This window comes from Rissa tridactyla, chromosome 1 (genome assembly GCF_028500815.1).
Source record: "Rissa tridactyla isolate bRisTri1 chromosome 1, bRisTri1.patW.cur.20221130, whole genome shotgun sequence".
Classification (NCBI taxonomy): Eukaryota; Metazoa; Chordata; class Aves; order Charadriiformes; family Laridae; genus Rissa; species Rissa tridactyla.
The window spans coordinates 132,397,387-132,417,170 of NC_071466.1; the positions used below are offsets into that span (position 1 = coordinate 132,397,387).

Consider the following 19,784-nt stretch of genomic DNA (forward strand, 5'->3'; position numbering starts at 1 on the left):
ATTAGAGATTTGATCTGCATAAACCCTGCTGTAAATAAAAGCCTACTGACAGTGAAACCCTTACCAAACGCATATGCCTTTCAAGAAAAAAGTAATCAATATTCTTTTCACATATGGCAAACATATTCCAGAGAAGCAACACAAGCAGCAACAGAAAGGGAGAACAGAAAGAATCGCAGAATTATAGAATTGTCTAGGTTGGAAGGGACGTTTCTGATCATCGAGTCCAACCATCAACCTAACTCTGACAAAAGCCACCAGTAAACCACATCCCTAAGCACCACGTCTACCCATCTTTTAAATACCTCCAGGGATGAAGATTCTGCCACTTCCCTGGGCAGCCTGTTCCAATGCTTCATAACCCTTTCAGTGTAAAAATTTTTCCCAATATCCAGTCTAAACCTCCCCAGGCACAACTTGAGGCCATCTCCTCTTGTCCTATCGTTTGTTACTTGGGAGAACAGACCGACCCCCGCCCCGCTACAACCTCCTTTCAGGTAGTTGTAGAGAGTGATAAGGTCTCCCCTCATCCTCCTTTTCTCCAGGCTGAACAATCCCAGCTCCGTCGGCTGCTCTGCCTAAGACTTGCTCTCCAGACCTTCACCAGCTTCGTTCCCCTTCTCTGGGCCCACGCCAGCACCTCAATGTCTTTCTTGTAGCGAAGGGCTCAAAACTGAACACAGTACTTGAGGTGAGGCCTCACCAGTGCTGAGTACAGGAGGACAATCACTTTCCCTAGTCCTACTCACCACACTGATCCTGATACAGGCCAGGATGCTATTGGACTTACTGGCCACCTGGGCACACTGCTGGCTCCTGTTCAGCCGGCTGTTGACCAACACCCCCAGGTCCATTTCTGCCAGGCAGCTCTCCAGCCACTCTTCCCCAAGCCTGTAGGGCTGCAAGGGGTTGTTGTGACCCAAGTGCAGGACCTGGGACTTGGCCTTTTTGAACTTCATACCATTGGCCTTGGCCCATCAATCCAGCTTGTCCAGATCCCTCTGCAAAGCCTTTCTACCCTCAAGCAGGTCGACGATCCCACCTAACTTGGTGTCATCTGCAAACTTACTGAGGGTGCACTCAATCCCCTTGTCAACATCATTGATAAAGATATGAAACAGAATTGGCCCCAATACTGAGCCCTGGGGAACACCACTCGTGACGAGCCTCCAACTGGATTTAACTCCATTCACTGCCACTCTCTAGGCCTGGCCCTCCAGCCAGGTTTTTACCTAGTGAGGAATACTCCCATCCAAGCCACGGGCAGCCAGTTTCTCCAGAAGAATGCTGTGAGAAACGGCATCAAAGGCTTTACTTTGTTCAGATAGACAAAATCCACAGCCTTTCACTCATCCACCAAGTGGGTCACCTTGTCACAGAAGGAGATCAGGTTTGTCAGGCAGGACCTGCCTTTCATGAACCCATGCTGACGGGGCCTGATCAGCAGGTTGTCCAGAGTAAGCCAAACAAAAAACCACCAAACCCTCTTCAGCAATTCTAGACCATTCTTGCCCAAATTAACCCAGAGAAAGTAAGAGGACCCAGAGGCATTTACAATAGTGACTACATGAGTGATTCCCTTAATGCAAGCTTACTAGCATACTTTTGCAGTGTAAGAATTTCATTCTGCTATATTCTGCTACAGAATCTGGGTGCTTCCGTTTCTTAGTTGTAGCTGATTAAAATCAAAAGCTGTTCTTTCATAATAATTTAGTTGTGTGATATTTGTTTAAAAAAAGAAGTGTAGCACTTCTATGATCTATAGATTTGGTAATTTTCAACATAGAATTCTCATTTATCAGTTTGATCTGATATTGGAAAGAGAAAGCTGTTGTCCGTAATAAAATAACTAAACCAGTTCTTTATCTGCAGCTGGATTTTCACTGCTTTCCTGATGACCTCTGTAAATACAACCTATTTCAGTACACAATTGGTTTTGGTCACTTTACACCTCAGCCAAAAGTTTGTAAACAAAACTGTGTCGTTTTAGACCACCCTTGGAGACTGCTACAGTGGCTGAAAAGGAAAGGCCAGCTCCTTTTTCGAAAACTGAGCAATTACCAATCCAAAATCAAGTAATAAACTTTCTTGATTAGCAATAGCTGCAATCCGTCTCACACCTTTGTTTTTAGCAACAATCATCCTGACATTATGACATGCCATAACATACTATCTCATTATCATACTAAAACAATAATCACATTCGCAAGGTTCCTGTCTCCTTTCCTTGCCTCAAAAGCTACGTGCAGATATTCCTTCTAATTGCTTCCAGAGAAACGTCTGGTCCTGCCAATGCAATTGTAACAGACCATTGTGCATCTCTGTGTATACCTGAACATGACGGACAGCTTGAATAGACTTGTTTTGGGGAAGTCAAACCAGTTCAGCCTAAACCATTACAGAAACAGTCTGGATTCACAAACAACTGTAATTAGTCTTCCTTCTGCTTGCAGTGTGACAATGAGCTTACAAAAATCTGCTAGAATCAGCCACTTCTGAAATCTGTATTGATACAGCTGTAATGATATGTGGTAAGTATTATTAAGAATATGGTTCAAGACATCAGACACTGCCACCAGAAAGCAAATATTTATTGTTTATATTGAATAAGAAGAACAACCATTAGATCTGGACAGACAAGGACACCCAGAAAAATGACAATAAAAGGTAGTCTATTTAACTGAGGCCATCCTAACCACCATAACATAAACCAGAACAATCTTTGATGGAAACTTTTGTGTGATAAAGCTGAACGTTTTTCAAGTCTAGCTATCTAAAGTTTTCATTGCTTGTTGACTGTATAGGTTCTGTAGAAGCATCACTTACAGTCCTGTCCTCCTGTCATTTCCTGAGTCTGGTACTTTCTCTTTGGGAACTCAAAGACTCAATCTCTGCATTAGTATATTATGAAAGATACAACGTGCTTTCTGTGGCTGACTGCAATGCAAGATCCTCACTGATAATTTGCCGGCTTCAAGGGAAATCTGCATGTTGGGTTTAGCAAGAGATGGAACAGCAGTAGTTTAGGTTTTTGACTCGTAAGAACATAAGAAAAGCAACACTGAAATGTATCATATATCCATCTCTGACAGCAAACAACAGAAAAGAAAATAAGTACAGAAAAGCATAGATATTCTCCCAACTGTGGTTGCAGCACTTCCTGTAGAGGTGGAACCTCAGGTGTTTAACAGTCCCCAACAGATTTTCCAGACTAATTTGTCAAGTCCTTACCTGAATTCACACACATTTCAGCACGTCCTGTATTATGTGCCAAAGAGTTCTGTAGCCTAATTGTGGACTTCATGAAATGCAGCATTGTTTTGCTCATGCTGAATCTACCAGGTATATAACTTATTTTGATACCTATTAGTTTATGTTCTTCAGTAGATAAAACAGGTGTTTGCTATTTATTTTCTCCATTTCGCTTGCAGTTTTACAAACCTGTATTTTATTCCTCTCTAACCATAACCTGTAAATCATCTCTCTTGTAGGCTGAAGAGGCCCCTCTGTGTGTCTAGTCACTGATCCTGCATTGTAACTAACTGAATTGCTCAGTTGCTTGAAACAAGAAAAAACAGAACTCCAGACCATTTTTTACTGCATCACTGGCTTGTAACTCACCTTGAGATTATTCCAGTTAATGTCAGACTCGATGTGAATGAAGTTAAATCAGAGTAGAACCAAATTAAAACCCAAGCTGGTAATTTATTTAAAAGGATAAACAGATTTGAGCAATGGATAAATTAATTTAAATATATCTCCCACTACAATTCTGAGCTAATCTATTTAGATTGTTTTTTTAATACAAAGGAAAAGTGAAGCAGGAAGTGCATCTGTCTTCATCATTTCAATATCCACAAGGGATATGGAGCTATGATTATCTTTTGCAGTTAGACAACCACAGGAAACTCTGCCTGTAAAGAGCCATGTTCGAAGGTAGAATGTAATACAATGATTTCATTTCACACTGATAAAATTCAGACTCTATGCATATCACCTTCACAGTTCTGCTGCAAGTCAGACATCCGTCTAAAGATGTCATATCTGCCCCTGTGGGAAATTACGGAAGTTTGCCAATTTAGAGTCAGTAACAGAAAGATAATCAGGCAACAAACTAAGTTGTGTGCCAAGAAAACGCAGCATGCAATAGGCTAGGCTGACATATGCTAAGTAGGAAGGTAAGGGCAGTACCCCTTGGGGTGGTCAAGAGAAGCAGCAAGTATTTCACATGCGAATTATCAGATCAGGTGGAAAAAGTTGCATATGAACAGGAGGTTATAGGGAAGAAGGAAAAAAAATCCTAGAAAAGACCGAACTCCCTGGTGATTACAATGGAACTGACACAAAACTTACCATGCCAATCACCTGTTGGAGATACTAAACAGCTGGCAGATTAAGTGGTAAGTGCTGATACAAAACCAGATAAACATGTTTTACTTGCCTTTATACTTGCACAGACTATGTTTATGCATTTATGAATTAACCTTTTGTGACTAAAGTGAGACTTACAGAGCTGAATTAATGCTTTTCTAACAGGTCTTCTCAGCATTTCACTCATAACCCACAAAAACTCCTAGCTCTGCTTGGGAAATTTAAAATGTACTTATCCCTAAATGGACTTCTCAACCATGGTTTCAGCCACTTCAAAACAGCAGCAAGGGCTAAGTTTGAAATCCACCATTGCTAACGTCTGACACAAAGATGACAAAGTAGTTCAGTAATGTTACGTTCATTCATTAACATGCCTGGAAAGCCACTTAATAAGAAACAAATCTAATATAATGGAAGCACTAACCAGCGACTGTCGGAAGAGGAAACACTTCTTTGGGTCAATACCACAGGCAAGGATAGCAGCAGTGGTGTCCAGTATGTTCTGGCGCAGGACAGCTGGCTCCTTGGGCATGGTGAAAGAGTGCATGTCCATAATGCTATAAAGCACTGAGCTGCATTCTTCCTGCAAATTCACCCAGTTCTGAATGGCTCCAAGGTAGTTACCCAGATGAGGTGTCCCAGTTGGCTGAATACCAGAGAAAATCCGATCCACGACCATATTCTGTTACAAAGCATTGGTAAAATTAACACATGCATTTTTTCACAGATTATTTTATATTTTAAAGTCATTGATAAAGCCTCACTTATGCCTGTCTCTTCTCGCATCCTGCCAGTGTATTAATGTATAAATTAACTCAGGATTGACTAAAAACAACCGCAGTTAAGTCAGCCAAAATTCTCTCACTGCAGAGAGACTGACAACTATGTAATTTTAAGTTTTAAGTAATTTTAAGTAAATAAAATGTAAGTAAAATTAAGTAATGTCAGACTGTCTGCATATGCAGACAAACATAGCTGTAAACAAGATTAGTGAAAACTAGATCTCAGAAACCAAGTGGTAGATTCTTTCATCCTTTTTTTGCGATGAACCTGTATGTTTCTCTATAGTATATTACCCACTCTGATACAAAAACTTAGGATCACAGTGTAGAAAATTCAAACATTTTTGTTGTAAACATATGCAATATCCAAGTAGATGGCCATCTTAACTCCCATGAACACTGAAGTCTTATTTTTCTAGCAGCAAAGACATTTTGAGCAGTTCCTGAAAGAAACCTAGCCCTTGATTCAAAGGTCAAAGAATAATGAAAGAGATTAACAAAGTTCTGAAACTACCCATTTTGGCAGCAGTAGGGTTTCTAAAAGGGCTCAACAAAGAAATACTGCTATATCTCAAGATCACACCTGGAATACTGTGGATGCATCAATACCAGTAAAATGTCAACATCTGAAGAGAGTTCACAGAGAAGCAGCAAAAAATGACCAAGAAGCCGAGGTTGTGAGCAAAGATTAAAAAGCTTAAAACATGTATGGCTTGGCTAGGTGACAGTTACCATCTTGGAAAGTTTGTTTTCCTCCAGCCCAGCCCTCCATCTGACCATTTTCTCACTGGCCCAAGCTGTCAGCATATGATCAATTACCTCCCTGACCTTTCCAAAGAATTCTACCATATTCAGAAACTAACTCAGCAATGTTTTATGTGAAAATGCTTGTTGTGAAAGTGCCAAGTTGTAAGAGCATGCAAGACTGCTCAACTTATAAATGAGGGTCCCACCAACCTCAGCAGGGAGTCCCAGTCACACAGCTGCACAATACAAACCCTCAGACTCTGTTGTGCGGCAGGAACATCAACTTCAGTATGTCTCTGGCTGTATGATTTTTTTCCTGCTAAATTTTATAAGCAACATCTATAACAAAGTAGAGAGAATTTATTTACTCATGTGGTCCATTTTCATTTCTGTGAATCTCTTACAAATGCATAGGGGAGAAAAAAAATAAAATCATACAACTATGAAACCACACAAAATGTCAGTAAAAGGCAAGGCCAAGTACCACTGGTTTTAACTATTAAAAAAAGGACTTAAAATTGTCTTAATTTTGCCTCAAGACTCAAGAAAAATTATTGAGAACGTGTTTACAAGTGGAGTGGGACTTTTTTTTATTTTAATACGATCTATAGTTCAGAAAAGCCTAGCTCATTTCTTTCAAAATTTGCTGGAAAATTCTCATTGCTTTCAAAGTAAGCCTGTTTTTCCAGATCAAGACAATTTTCTTATCCAATGTTTATGTGTTTGCGCTGACAGTTAAGAGCAGGCTTGGGCTTGCAGCTTGCTAAATTCTCCTGCTCACATAAATGCCTACACACTTAAGTCCAGACGGTAACCCCATCCCAAATATCTGCTTAACTTCCAGGTATATTCTTGAGTCAGTTTCTAAGTGTTCTTGGAGAACCTCCAGCACAGGAGCTGCAAGGTAGTCACTGCAATGAAAAGCACACCATTTCCTCTAATAGCAATTCTAACTTCCAGTTCTTGTGCTCCAGTTCATGACCACCCATCCCTCATTTCTCCATTACACAAAAATGGAATTATGCTACTCAATTCCTTGTTTGCCATTTGATCCCTTATTTTTCTAGGAACCTACATCAGAACATTCGTCACCACTCACAGAACCCCCTCACCTCCCACTAAGCTATTACCTGGCCCAAGGACTGCAGCCAGCTTTTTGTTAATGCTGAGAAGGCCCAGGTGCTCACCTAGAGAAGGAGGCATACAGAATCCCAACATACATAAATTAAATGAAGTCTTGTAGAAACTTGGGATTCACTAAGCTTCAGAGCTGTGCTTCTGTTATTAAGGGTGTAGAGCAGTTGCTAGGCAATGCAACAGGTACTTCACAGGCATAACATTTGTCTTTTGCTTCCCACGTTCCTGCTCTTCACCAAGAGACTAAAAGCACAAGAAGAAAACAAGGCTATAGATAGATGATCACTAAGATGGTGTTCTGCCCCTACAGGGATCCCAGAACAGCTGGTTGTTTGTCAGAGCACATTTCCTCTTCTCATCTCCCTGTCTCCCCTCGCTCAGGTCAAATCCTGAAGCTCCTTCCCACAATTAATTTCTCCCCATAGTGCTTCCTGCTTTCCACTGCCCATTTATACGCCTGTTTAACCACACTTTTCTACACAGGTTATAGCTTCTTACAGTCCTACTCTCCATTTTTTTACCAGATAGATTCATCCCTCCCATGTTCCTGTATTCTTCTCTTCCTCCATTTGTGCTTCCTTACCCCCTGCTTCACAGAAGAGCTCTTGCATGGTATATGAAGACAGTAAGGAGGCACAGAGTATGGAAGCTATTACTGCCTTGACTCCAGTGATTTTATATAAAATATGTTCACTACTTGCACTGCTAGAATAGCTAAGAAACTTTATTGTGTTCTAGACATCAACTATGGATATGCATCAAAAAAAGTACGTTAGGATGACCACGTTAAAGCATGGTGCAGAAACTTGCACATCTTTCAACTGCAGTCTAGATAAAGACAGCACCACCTGAAATGTCTCCTGATATTACTGCTTCTTTTCCCTGGGACTCTGAAGCTAGTGCTACTTCAATGCAGAAACAGCTCTACTCCCTGGAGTAACTGTCTGCTGTACCAGAAAGCGGGAATCTTTGTGCAGTCAGCACAGATCAGCTTGTGTGTCAATACCTTGACCCAGAGCTGACACCTTGAGTCTGTGGAGAACAGTTCTGCCTAGAAACCTTGTCAGTCTCCATATAACGCAGCCTCCATTCCCTTATAGCCACAGTCCCTACACTTCATATGCTTCCCATGACATTATTTGCCTTTTCTCCTTCCCAGATCACTGTAGATGAAGTCACTATGAACATATCTGATGTATTGGCAAAATTATGTCCGATAATTTGAGAATCACATACTCAAATAGACGGTACAAATGCAATAGACACATTTAAGTAGGTAGTCTGAGAACATTTTTCACCAAGAAAATACAGGATATCAGTGTTTCAACATACACTATACATTCAAATTCTGTACCAACTCCAAATATTTGAAAGATTATTCCAAATAATTAAAGATAGGTTTATTGTAACACTACATAAGTTAGCATCTAGTGACATACTACACTTTCTAAAGAAAACACTCAAGTACAAAGTAAAATGGAAACAGTTTCGTATAAAGAGATAACAAAGTTCTCTGTCTATCCAATAAAGAGTATACCTGTAAAAGCAAGCATGGCATCTTTAACGGCGCTTTTACATTCAAATGGTAAACAACTACTTATAAAAGGCTTGTTCAGTATATGGGCAATAAATATCAAGTTAAACATGAGAAACAAACAGTAGCAGTATTATACTGAGTCTAAGCTCAGCAATTACTTAACCTAAGTATGGAATTTGCAGAAACAAGTAAATCCAATAATGAAAACTGAGCCAGGCTGGACCTGGGTAAAGCACTAGCAAATACATTACAAAGAACAAACCTACGCAGGCTCCCAGCTGACTAGGAGTCTTTCATCTTTAACTCCTTTGATTCCATTTAACAACATAAAGCAAGAGATGTTACAGCAAATAGGGTGGTATGAAATATTCCATTGTGTTAGCAGAAGTCTATATTAAAAAAAGCCCACACAAAACACCCTTAAATGAATCTTGGACTTCTTGCACTAAAAATATACAGAGAACATTGCTCCTTTGGAGAGAGTTTATGTTCCCTGTTTGTTCACTCCGTGAGAAGCAGCGGGCAGCATAGCAGCGTGGCAGGGGAGTTCTGCCTGGTACCATGAAATCATGGGGCTGGAATGCACTTCAATGGAGCTGTTAGGTCAGGGGATGGGAGCTGTGTGCTCGAAAGTACTGCAGTTGGAAAAGGATAAAAACAAAAGGAGTGAAGACTTCCCAATGGAGCAGAGTGAAAGCCACAAGACATGCAGCTCCAGCCCACAGGCACTCACTCATTCAGACATCTGTAGTAAGCACAGTGTGAGCCTGCTGTTCGTATGTTTAACTCTGTGTGGTGTGTGCACCTACACCAGTAGTGCTGCATGTTAATCTTCACTCCTGTAAAAAGCGTGGAATCTGACAGATGTTTTAACGTCTATTATTTGTTTTCTCTCAATGAGACTTCTACATGGCAATTCTAAACACCACAGTGCATTTCTCATCCACATTTCTAAATGAAGCTTGGCCCCAAATCCATTAAGATTCATTCAGGTGTTCTCTTACCTAACCTCCCTTTTCATGATGAGATGAACAACTGCTGCTCCTTATACTGGAAAACTGTCAACATCCACATGCTCCTAAATAATCAGGAATAAGCACTACACTCTTGTCTCAGAACAGGATGGATAAAGTCTGGCCCCAACACCCTGCAGTATGGCCACATCTATTTTCAATGCAAAAGAGTATACTGCAAAAGATGATAGCTTCCAAAATCCAATACTGCTCTCTTGGACCCAAGCAGAGCTTTTCTCATATGTTACACCTGTAGTAAGGAGAGCTACAATTGCCAAGGCCTCAATTCAGTGCAGTCAAAACCACAGTCATGCCCTGCTCGTGAGACAAATGTCCCGGAACTGGAGAACGCACCAAAGTTGCTAGAGTTAAGGAAATCCTACCTGCTTGTCTCCTAAAGATCATCACAAACAGCTTTATTTTTAAAGGAATGAAGGTGTTAACAGCATGCTTGTCTAATTGAAATGATTTTATGAAAGAACGTTAGTAAAGTCAAATTGATGCTGTTCAGTTATATAGAGAAATATATGTTTAATACACAACTTTCTCGTGTTATTAATGACATGGGTAGACTGACTTGAAGACCACCGAATCTCACCTCTTTGAAGACCACCAAATCTTTAAAGGAAACATGAAAACTGCCTAAAATTTATACTCACAATGATCTACCACAGCAAAAATTCTTTGAAGAAGGGGGGACTCAAAAAATACAGCTACCTTAGACTGCGTTTCAGTTTGGTTTTTGCCCTTAGTGGGCCAAACTATTTTCCCATACTAAACATGGTCAGTCATTCTGTGTCAGAAAACACCACCTTTCACTGTTTATAGGAAACCTCGAGTAGAAGGACAATCAATTTTAGGGGTTAAAATGTTCACCTCAGAAAGCAGACACAGGACTCTCCTGCCTGTTAAAGAGCACACTGAGAAGCTTCCAAGCTCTTCTGCAGCCCAGCAGCACTAAACCCTAAAAGCGGCTATGCAGCTCTTTGGATGCTGGTAGCTGTACGTATTGCATTTCCAATTGTGTTTAAAAGCTTTTTTGCAACCTCCAGAGCAGGATGCCATATGCTCCTTAAACCATCTGCAGCTGTAGAAAAAGTTTAACAATAAAGTTTCTCTATTTCATTCCATGAATTTCAGCTGACTCAAATTTACATTGTTAATAACCTCTAATTTAGATATCAGTACAATCTGAGTACATATTACTCTGATATCTAAACAACACAACAGCTACAAGACAGCTTTAAAAAAAGCTAATGATCTACCCAGGCACAACTTTTACACGCTTAAGAACTGAAATTAGAATATTAATAGTTACTTTAGAAAAATCTGTGAAAAATTTGAGAGTCTGCAAAGTAAGAGTTCAAGATTCCTTTTAAAACAAGCATGTAAGCGTATACCTAACCATAATCTAGAATTGGTTTTTCAAACTAAAAATCAAGTGGAAAGCAAAAGTCAACTCCATTGCTGAAAGCACTTCATTGTATCTCTGACCATAAAGTTACAGGATTCCTTCCAAGAGCTCAACACCACATCTGCAACATTTAAAATGGTAAGTCTCCTTTTGTTTATCAGTATAAGGACCCACTTCTGCCTCCTTTAAAATTATAGGAAGTTACCCTTTTTCATTTTATTTTTAAAAGGTTTTTAAGACTTCCCCAAGAAGACTGTTTGTTGTTATTGTTTTTAAATTGAGCAGGATAAGCGCCAGGCAAACTCAGGCATGAAACTGTCTTCATACTGAAACACAAACCATGGATACAAAATACAGCTATTTGGAGAGGTAACTAGTGTTTTGGATGCCTCAAATTGCATTTATTCAAAAGAAGAAACCTATTCAGGTCTCAGAAAGTGCTGAGAATCCACACTGAAAAGATCCATGCAGATCAAAACATCCCATGTCACTAGCCAATTCTTAGTATCCTGACTATACCTTTCATGTTTAGCTTTATGAATTCTGTGACCACTGAATACAAGTATTTACCTGATTTGCCTGGCACGGTCAACAGAAAACTGTTTCTCAAATATGCAGTAAAATCAGTCATAATGCAGTTCCTCCACTTCAGAAGAGTTACATAAATAAAATCAAGCGAAAGCATTCACAGGACTTAAGTTTTCAAAGCCTCTCTTCTTTATAACTCCACATAAATATTGCCATCATACACGTCAAATGATGGCAGACAAGCTACAATTATAAGGAAACCTTACGCCTTATAAACACTTTCATCTCTTTGTGGGTTTTAAAAACAGAAAAAGCTAGCATCCAGTCAGGGAGACAGGAGAAAGCTGCCATTAGACAGACAGTTTTCAGGACTGCGTAGGAAAACATTTATACAATTATATAAAATTATACATAAAAGTTGGGCTGGTTAGAGTCTGTTTTAGACCTATTATTTAACATAACAGACCACAAGATGATGCCGTTAATCCCGCCCTAGAAGTACAGAGGCAGTGCATCTCAGCTTCTCAACCTCCCCAGTGGTGGGGGAGAGGAACACTTACGTTTTCAAGACCCCCATTAACCAGATATAGAGGTATAAAAATCAACTCCCGAAGAGTCTTTTTCTAATTGTATTCTTTTAATTTCTTTAGACTTTATTCATAAAGCCACCCAAGCAAGCTAACTGATGGGAGACAGGCTTATGCCTCTATCTATAATGTGTCTAACAAATATTTCCATCTTTACGTTAAATAAAGACTTGCTTACAAGCTCACGTTTGGGCTGAAACACAAGCAAGAGATTTCAGACCTAAAAAAAGCATCATTACAGAAAATTATGACAGTGTTACAATAGCAGCAGTACAATAGCAGCTGCAACAGAAATCACCCCACAACCCTCACTGGTGGTTACTATTCACATGCTATAGCATTTAGCCGCTCTGCTTTATTTTAACAGCTATTTAGTCAGGGCAGAACAGGTGAAGAGCCAAGTGAGATCTGCAGCATCAGAGCTAATTCTAAACACAGGTGGTGGGCACAACAGAAAGAGCAGGAAGCCGACAGGAGAATCACTGCCACTGCTGACATCTACGACAGGAAAGATTGATGGCTTCCCTCTCTAGTTTTCCCCACTGTGTAGGCACGCAGGGGGTGGGGGAAAGGGACGGAGAAGCTGCTGTGCTGGCGACATAACACACCACACAGCCTCCACAGCACCAGTGCTGATTAATGAGACTGGAACGACTCAGGAAACAGCAAAGGATCATTCACAGACTTCGCTCTTCTTGTTATAATTTTATCCATGGTGATTCATTTAGCCCTAGCTGTCCCAAACTGAAGCAAGTTCAAATTTGGCAGAGGAAAATAAAATGTGAAAGTCAAAGGGAAGAACGAGCAGCATTAAGCAAACACAGACACGAGTAAAACACACAAATTGGAAAATTTGAAATTTCAAACATGAGGATCCTCCCAACATGGATAAAAATGGGAAGAAAAAAAACCCAAAAACTTGCCTTAACCTCCAAGACAAAAGAATTCTTTGGCTGACAAAAGTCCTCAACTACTGCATCTTTTGCATCTATGATTTTTTTTATTTCCCTCATTAATACTTCATGACTTAAAAGCTCTCATTGATAAAATAATATGTTCATCTGTTAATCTTGCCTTAGCAAAACCTGTCTTCAGACAGCTATTAAGCAGCAAAATGATGGGAAACCAGACGAGTCAGATTTTACTAGCTAAAGCATAAATTTTAAAGCCTAACTGGGACAATTTAAGTGTTAATGTTATTAGAGATGGAAAAAAAATTGAAGGAAAAGGGAAACTTAGAAGCAGTCTACGTACTACACGCTTTGCTTCATTTATTGCTTTTTAAGCAATAGTTCTCCACAAACTTGCTGTAGAAACTTTTAAAACGTGTATATCTTGATTTGGTAATTCAATACACCAAATTCATCTGCTACAAATGCTATTTTATCATGCTTAACTCTTAAAATTAGGGATTAAAAAGCTAACATTAAATTAGAAAGAAACATAATTAGACCAGAGCAATTTTTCAGATAGATAGCTTCTGAGAAAGGATTCACTTGTTGCTCAGAAACTGATCTAAATTAAGATTTAAACAGCACTGCCTGATACCCCTTTCTTGAATGTCAAATGCATTTATATTTAAACTTAAGTAAGATTTTAATATTTATATTTAAAATGAGAAACACATTTAAAGGGAACATTTATAGCACATACTAACCCCACCCTATAAATTTAACTCTGCCCTCTAGGGCTAGCAAAAGTATACAGTATAACTGAGTTTGGGTTAGGCTGCCCTCTCATGCAGCCTTGTTAAAGATGACTAAGCAAACGGATCCTTTAATGTTGTACGCTGTGTCCCACAAATGTATTCTTTCATTTGCCTTTACGAGCTCCACGTGCCACTCAATGTGCTAGTGACAGCTGTACTGACAGATGCAAGGATTATCTACAGCAGGTTGCCGCAGTTCACACGGCCATGCAACAGAAAGTACCTCTGGATCCGAGGCAGCCACGGACCGTTCCCTCCCCACCCAGTGGAACAGATTATACAAATTCTGGCTAGGGGACTTTTAAGCAGCCATCAAGTCTGCAAAACAGAAGAGCTGGCAAGTATGCTGCAGAGGTCCTAGGACAAGAAGTGCTGCTAACATTTGACGAGCGGGATGGGTTTGTCCACAGTCGGTGAAGGAACCAAGCACTGCGTCTGCATGCAGCCAACAGCCGTCACCAATCTTATTCTAAACCATGATGTCTTCCTTAGCAAGGACACAGCCTGATAGCATTTTTTTTTGTGTGCTGCGCTCCCTGCAGTTTTCCACATCAACTGGAAGGACAGCATGCTATGGCATCTCTTCAAAGCTGAGACACACCCCAAAGAGATGCAGTTACAGAGCAAGCCCAACACATGCTGACACATGCACTACTTCTGCACATCCTAGTTTTCAAAGACATATGCGGAACTGCAGTTAATGGTTTCGAATGGTCGAAGAAACCATAGGCTGCTGATAGGCAGCAGCCTATCAGCTTTAACCCTGTAATGCACTATTTTCAAACCATTTACTCCCCTTTTTTTTAAGCTAAGGCATAAAACTTCTTCAGTTGAACTACCTAACCACAGACATAAACTGCAGGCCTTATAAGTCCATTTCACCCAGACTCAGTGAAAGGGTAAAGGACTTAATAAAACTACATTGTTACAACTACCACACAAGTAAGGTGTTAAGAGATAAACCAAATTTGTGCCTCACTGACAGGAGGCTGCAGCAGGAGCTAAGCATGCTGAACCATCAGCAGGAACACTCTTCTCAGCTGGGCAAGGCACGAAGGTCGGGCCAGTTCAGTATGTGCTGTTTCCAAATCCATTAGATGATGCACACAATGCTCAAAGCTGAAAATTCGATAGTTACAGCATTTGATGGTTACATTGCTTGGAGAAGGTGACACAAGGGAAAAGGAGAGGGAGCAGAGACACAGACTTATTACACTGTAGAAAACACCCCTAAGACACAAATCCATAGAAAAACTAGTTTACTGTTCATTGAACAATGTGGCTGAACCAGTAGCAACCAAACAATTAAAATTTAAGGGCAGAGATGCCTTCTGGAAACAGTTCTTCAAAGCACCCACGAGGTCTGCCTTCCTCCTGATCCAGTTGGCAAAGCACACTGGCACAGCAGCAGCGGGCCAGGGAGCAAGCAGAGAACCTCATGCTCCACTCAAGGACCTCACCTCCCTTCAGTCAGGTTAACTTCAGTTCTCGGAAAAACACAGGAACAAATAAAGAACTTTGAAGAAATTACAGCTATAAACAGCAGACAGCAGCATTCCTCAAGAACTAGTGATGTCAGATCACTCTGACACAAAAGATGCTAGAATGGAGACGTAGTACGAAAGGTTTTATCCCGATTTTCGTGAAGTTCTGATTTTATCTATTTCCCACAAGCTAGCGAAATAGCCTGTAGAACATAATATATGCTGCAGGTGGAACCAGACAGAAAAAAACCCCAAATGGTACTTTTTGACGGCTTACAGTGGTTGTTGAAAGATACCAAATACATTTTCACAGTTCTATTTAGACAGGCTAGATCTCATGGCATTTCAAGATTCAACTCCTTCTACCTGCATTTAACAAAATTTAGGAATTGAGGCCTTTTCACTGGTAGCAGCTGAACACTGACATGCTTTGAAAAACCATTCCATGTTGAGAGACAGAAATACGGAGAGAGATTTGAAATACAGGTTAACATTGAATACTTGTAAACTGGTATAGACCTACATTCAGAAGTATACACTGCTTCAATAGAATAAAACTGATAGCAAGTGAAGAATTAGCACTCATTTTGCTACATGATACAGGTGTTACTGTCAAAATGGAAAGAAAAGTATATCATATTTCTAAATTATAAATACAAGTTATTTGATACATGAAATGATCCGCTTTTAAGTTAATATATGAAAACACCACAATCTTAAAGCAAAACAAATCCAAAAGCTAAAGAATGCCCCCATAACTAAATACTTCCAGAGAAATTAAAGAAGTTTCATGTTTTTGATCGCAGTAGTATCCAAATCTCTTAAAAACATCTGATCACTCTTGCTCCTTCTCTGACCCCTAGCTGAAAGAGAGTTTATTATAGTTTTTATGTATAAGTGAGGAACCTGCTTGCTACCAGTATTGCCCTATGGGATATAAACAAAGACTATCAACTTACATCTAGAGGGGTGTGTTTTGAAAAATATTTTTTGTTTGGAATTACTATGTTTCTTCAGAATATTGTCCAAGAAACTCAAAGAGTAGTTCATTTCCTCTCCATTATTTTATTTGGCAATTTCCTGTAGCAAGGAAAAGTTGGCTTTATTTCACATGGGGCCAAAATTAACACAGCTGTTCAAAAACTTTCACCTTGTGGTCACTGCCTGAAATTCATATCAGGTGAAAAGGAAAGTTTTAAAACCACCTGATGGCTGTTGAGAGGCCTTAGGATGCGGAAGTCTCAGTAAATTCCCCAATGGTGCACACATGCACAAAGAAAATAATACAGCTGGTCCTCCTTGTCTACGCTGAAGAGAATTCTATCAATTTAAATATTTTAGACATAATAATCATACTTGTGTTGGGGACTTCTTCAGAATTTAAAAAACTTTTTCTGAAGACAGACAATACTCACAGACTACATTTAAACTGTTTTTATCAGTGCAGGTTGGTCCTGAAATCACCAGACTCGTCTGTTCCACAGAAAGGACAAACAATAGGCAAGGAAGAGATGAGGGGGATGGAGAGGTTCATTTGTGCTCAGATCTTGCCCTCCAAGAGGATGTAGCCAAGGCATGTTCCTGTGTCCAGAAGCACAGAAGCTCATCTGGATGCCCTAGTTTAGATACAGGCACTGACCCCAAAAAGTAAATGGTCAATAAAAGCTATATTATCTTCCTAAGGAATTTGATCTGAGGTTGAGTTGAAGATGAGTGCAGTGTCTGTATTTCCACTGAACAAGCAGACTATGTTTACAACTGATGAAGTTTTTTGTATACAGAGCAAACTCTTTGCTTACGTGAGATGAAGTTCTTGTCAGACTTATATCTAATGTGCATCAGCACCTTCAGGCACTAGCACAACAAAATGCTGCTTAAAAAAGTCTGGCCCTTGGTCACTAACATCTAAGAAATGTAAAACCAAAAGCAATACAGGTAAGGATTCATAATAGTACAATTAAGGGTTATCAAGTTTGAGACCTAAAGCACGTAAAATTTTATAGAAAATACCTGCAAGACTGGAATGGCCACAGCACACGCAACCCACGTCATAGCGAACTGTAGTCACAGTCCTGCTTATTACACACCTTGAGCACAGAAACGTAAAATGAAAATTTCCCTAGTTTGTGTGTGACGCTCACTGCTTTGTTTTAAAGATGAGCTCTCTAACTAACTTACCTGTGTTATTCAAACTGACCCAAACACATGACTGCCAGGAAACCTGGCAAATTACCAACTCTCAATTTGGAGTGCATCACTGTAAAAGCAGCCCACTGTTTGTACTGCAGCTATCCCAGAGATGGGTAATACTCCATTTTTCTTTGAGGACTCCTACTAGAGACTTATAATCAATGTTGCTTGGCCAACTGTAAAAATGTCCCTCTGAAGGGAGTGATGGCACCTTTGGCTGTTCTGACCTGTCTTAATGCTTGATGAACGTGCAAAGTGCTGACATTGCTTTAACTCTGCAAAGATCTCAAATGTGGATATCTTCCAGAAAAAAAACCAAACCAAAACAGTAGAAGCATATGAAGAGCAGAATGTGTACTCATTCTTGGTGGCAGCAATTACATGAGCTAATTTGTTGCCAGCAGAGGTGCAAAATGAGATCCGGTCAGGAATTCAGAGGGCTGGACCCCTGATTCCCTTTACATAAGCAACAAAGAGGCTTTGAAATGTTTGAAACTCTTTTGTTCTTCCATGCAAACAGAAAGCACCCTATTGATGCCTATTAAGTAAAGTCTTTCCATATCTTGGCAAGTATGTGATTTCAAGAAAAATATTTGCAAATGGATAACCCAATTCAAGTAGAAGTCAAAGACCACCTTTGAAAGAAACTTTGATGTGGCTATAAAAAGATTATATTTAGGTAAGATAGCATAACATGGTTCTGTCATCAAAAGTTTGCACCTCCCCATATTTCTTTGCTGTTGTTAATGTAAAAAGCAATACTGGTAAGGAGAAAAATGAATGCCCATGAGACCTAGGATTAAGGCAGAATCCCTGAAAAGAACCGTTCCTGCTGTTGGATAAGCGCAAAACAAGCCATTTAGCAATCTCGCGGCCAAAGGACAGGGATATTAGTGTATCTACAAGTGTGAAAGCAAGTGACAGCAATAGTTGCTATGTGAATCTTTGGTGAGATCATCATGAAGTGTGGAGTCTTTTATTAACATGGAAATGTTGCTATACCTTTTCCAAGGCACAGCTAACACGTCAGATTCCAACGTCAGAACTATGCACCTGGCAAAAGCAAATAAGATGATGGTGAGCCCAGGAAGTTGTGAAGATGCTAGCAATTCGATTTCTGTGAAAGCTGGCCAACAACCTTCCAAATGAGGTTAATAGTTCAGCATCCAGATTGTGAGGAGGACACTATGAAGACCAAGGTATACTATTTAATTGTCATTGAGTCTATGTGACTAGAAATGACAGGGAGAAGACTGGACTGATGGGATTCAAAACCACAAATACTCCATTTGTCAGAGTGGGAGTATGTATACAATTTAATCTCATTTTAGCTTCTGAATACTTCTGAGAATTAGAATAGTTATACAGGAGCTCTGAGCCTCAAAAATGGGAACTTACCACTACCCAACCCTGGGATCTTTCTGCACAGGAACTTAAATATTGAGACCCACTGAGGTGGGCTAATTAGATGGGCTTACACCACTTCGAAAGATCAATGAGAAGCATTTCACATTCTGATGTGTACTGCAAGACTCCAAAACTCTTATTTATTAACAAAGTAATCTAAATAAAAAAAAGTTCCTACTCTGTACAGTTATGAAAATGCCATCTAAATACAAATGAAGCATAGCAGTTTTATCTGCCTGGTTTTGTAGATAACATAGGCATTGTGGTAGTAGTTCATAACATAATTTATGTGCAACACCGTGAAAACTGAGGAAACCCCTATTAGTGCTCCCTACACACAACACAAATTCCTCATACAGATATCATGCAGACATCACTGAAACAATCGGGTAAACTTCACCTTTCCATTACTTCTGCAAGCTCCAAGAAGTAGAAGCAAGCCCTAGCATAATTCAAAGAACTCGTAGTTAAAAGTAAAAGCAGACATTTCATTTATGGTAGCAATCATCACATTTCAGCACAAAAATGAGGGAAATGAAAAAGTCAGTATACTTCATTGTATATTTGTGTATATATATGTATATATACACATGAATATACATCTATTTCCTTTCACTCGCAGAGAGAACTTCAGCACACTCTCAAGGTGTACATCTCTGAGGGCAAAAATGTATTTAATACTGTCCAGGGAATACACAGATTTGCCTGATACAACAGAAAATTATAAAATTGCTATGTGATTTGTCTGAGTTAGTTAGGAACTCCAAGAATGGTATTGTTACAGTTACTAACAGTCAAGGGCTCAAATAACCAAAAGGAAAACAATTTAAATTTGCTACGTACGAACTTAGCAGAGCTCAGAAAATATATGATCTAAGG

At 39.7% G+C, this 19,784-nt stretch overlaps 1 protein-coding gene across 3 annotated transcripts in view; it reads right to left on the reverse strand.

Annotated features, from left to right (window-relative positions):
* Positions 1 to 19,784, reverse strand: part of WARS2 (tryptophanyl tRNA synthetase 2, mitochondrial) — a 53,190-nt gene that overhangs the window by 26,424 nt on the left and 6,982 nt on the right. For 2 of the 3 annotated variants that reach the window (XR_008469532.1, XM_054222522.1), the window contains exon 2: positions 4,796 to 5,053. Coding sequence is in view for 2 of the 3 variants with exons in the window: in XM_054222522.1 (XP_054078497.1) it covers positions 4,796 to 5,053 (258 nt within the window). In the remaining variant the exon portion in view is untranslated. Of the gene's footprint in view, positions 1 to 4,795; positions 5,054 to 6,110; positions 6,224 to 19,784 lie in introns of those variants that run through there. The other variant, XM_054222530.1, reaches the window with a different exon arrangement.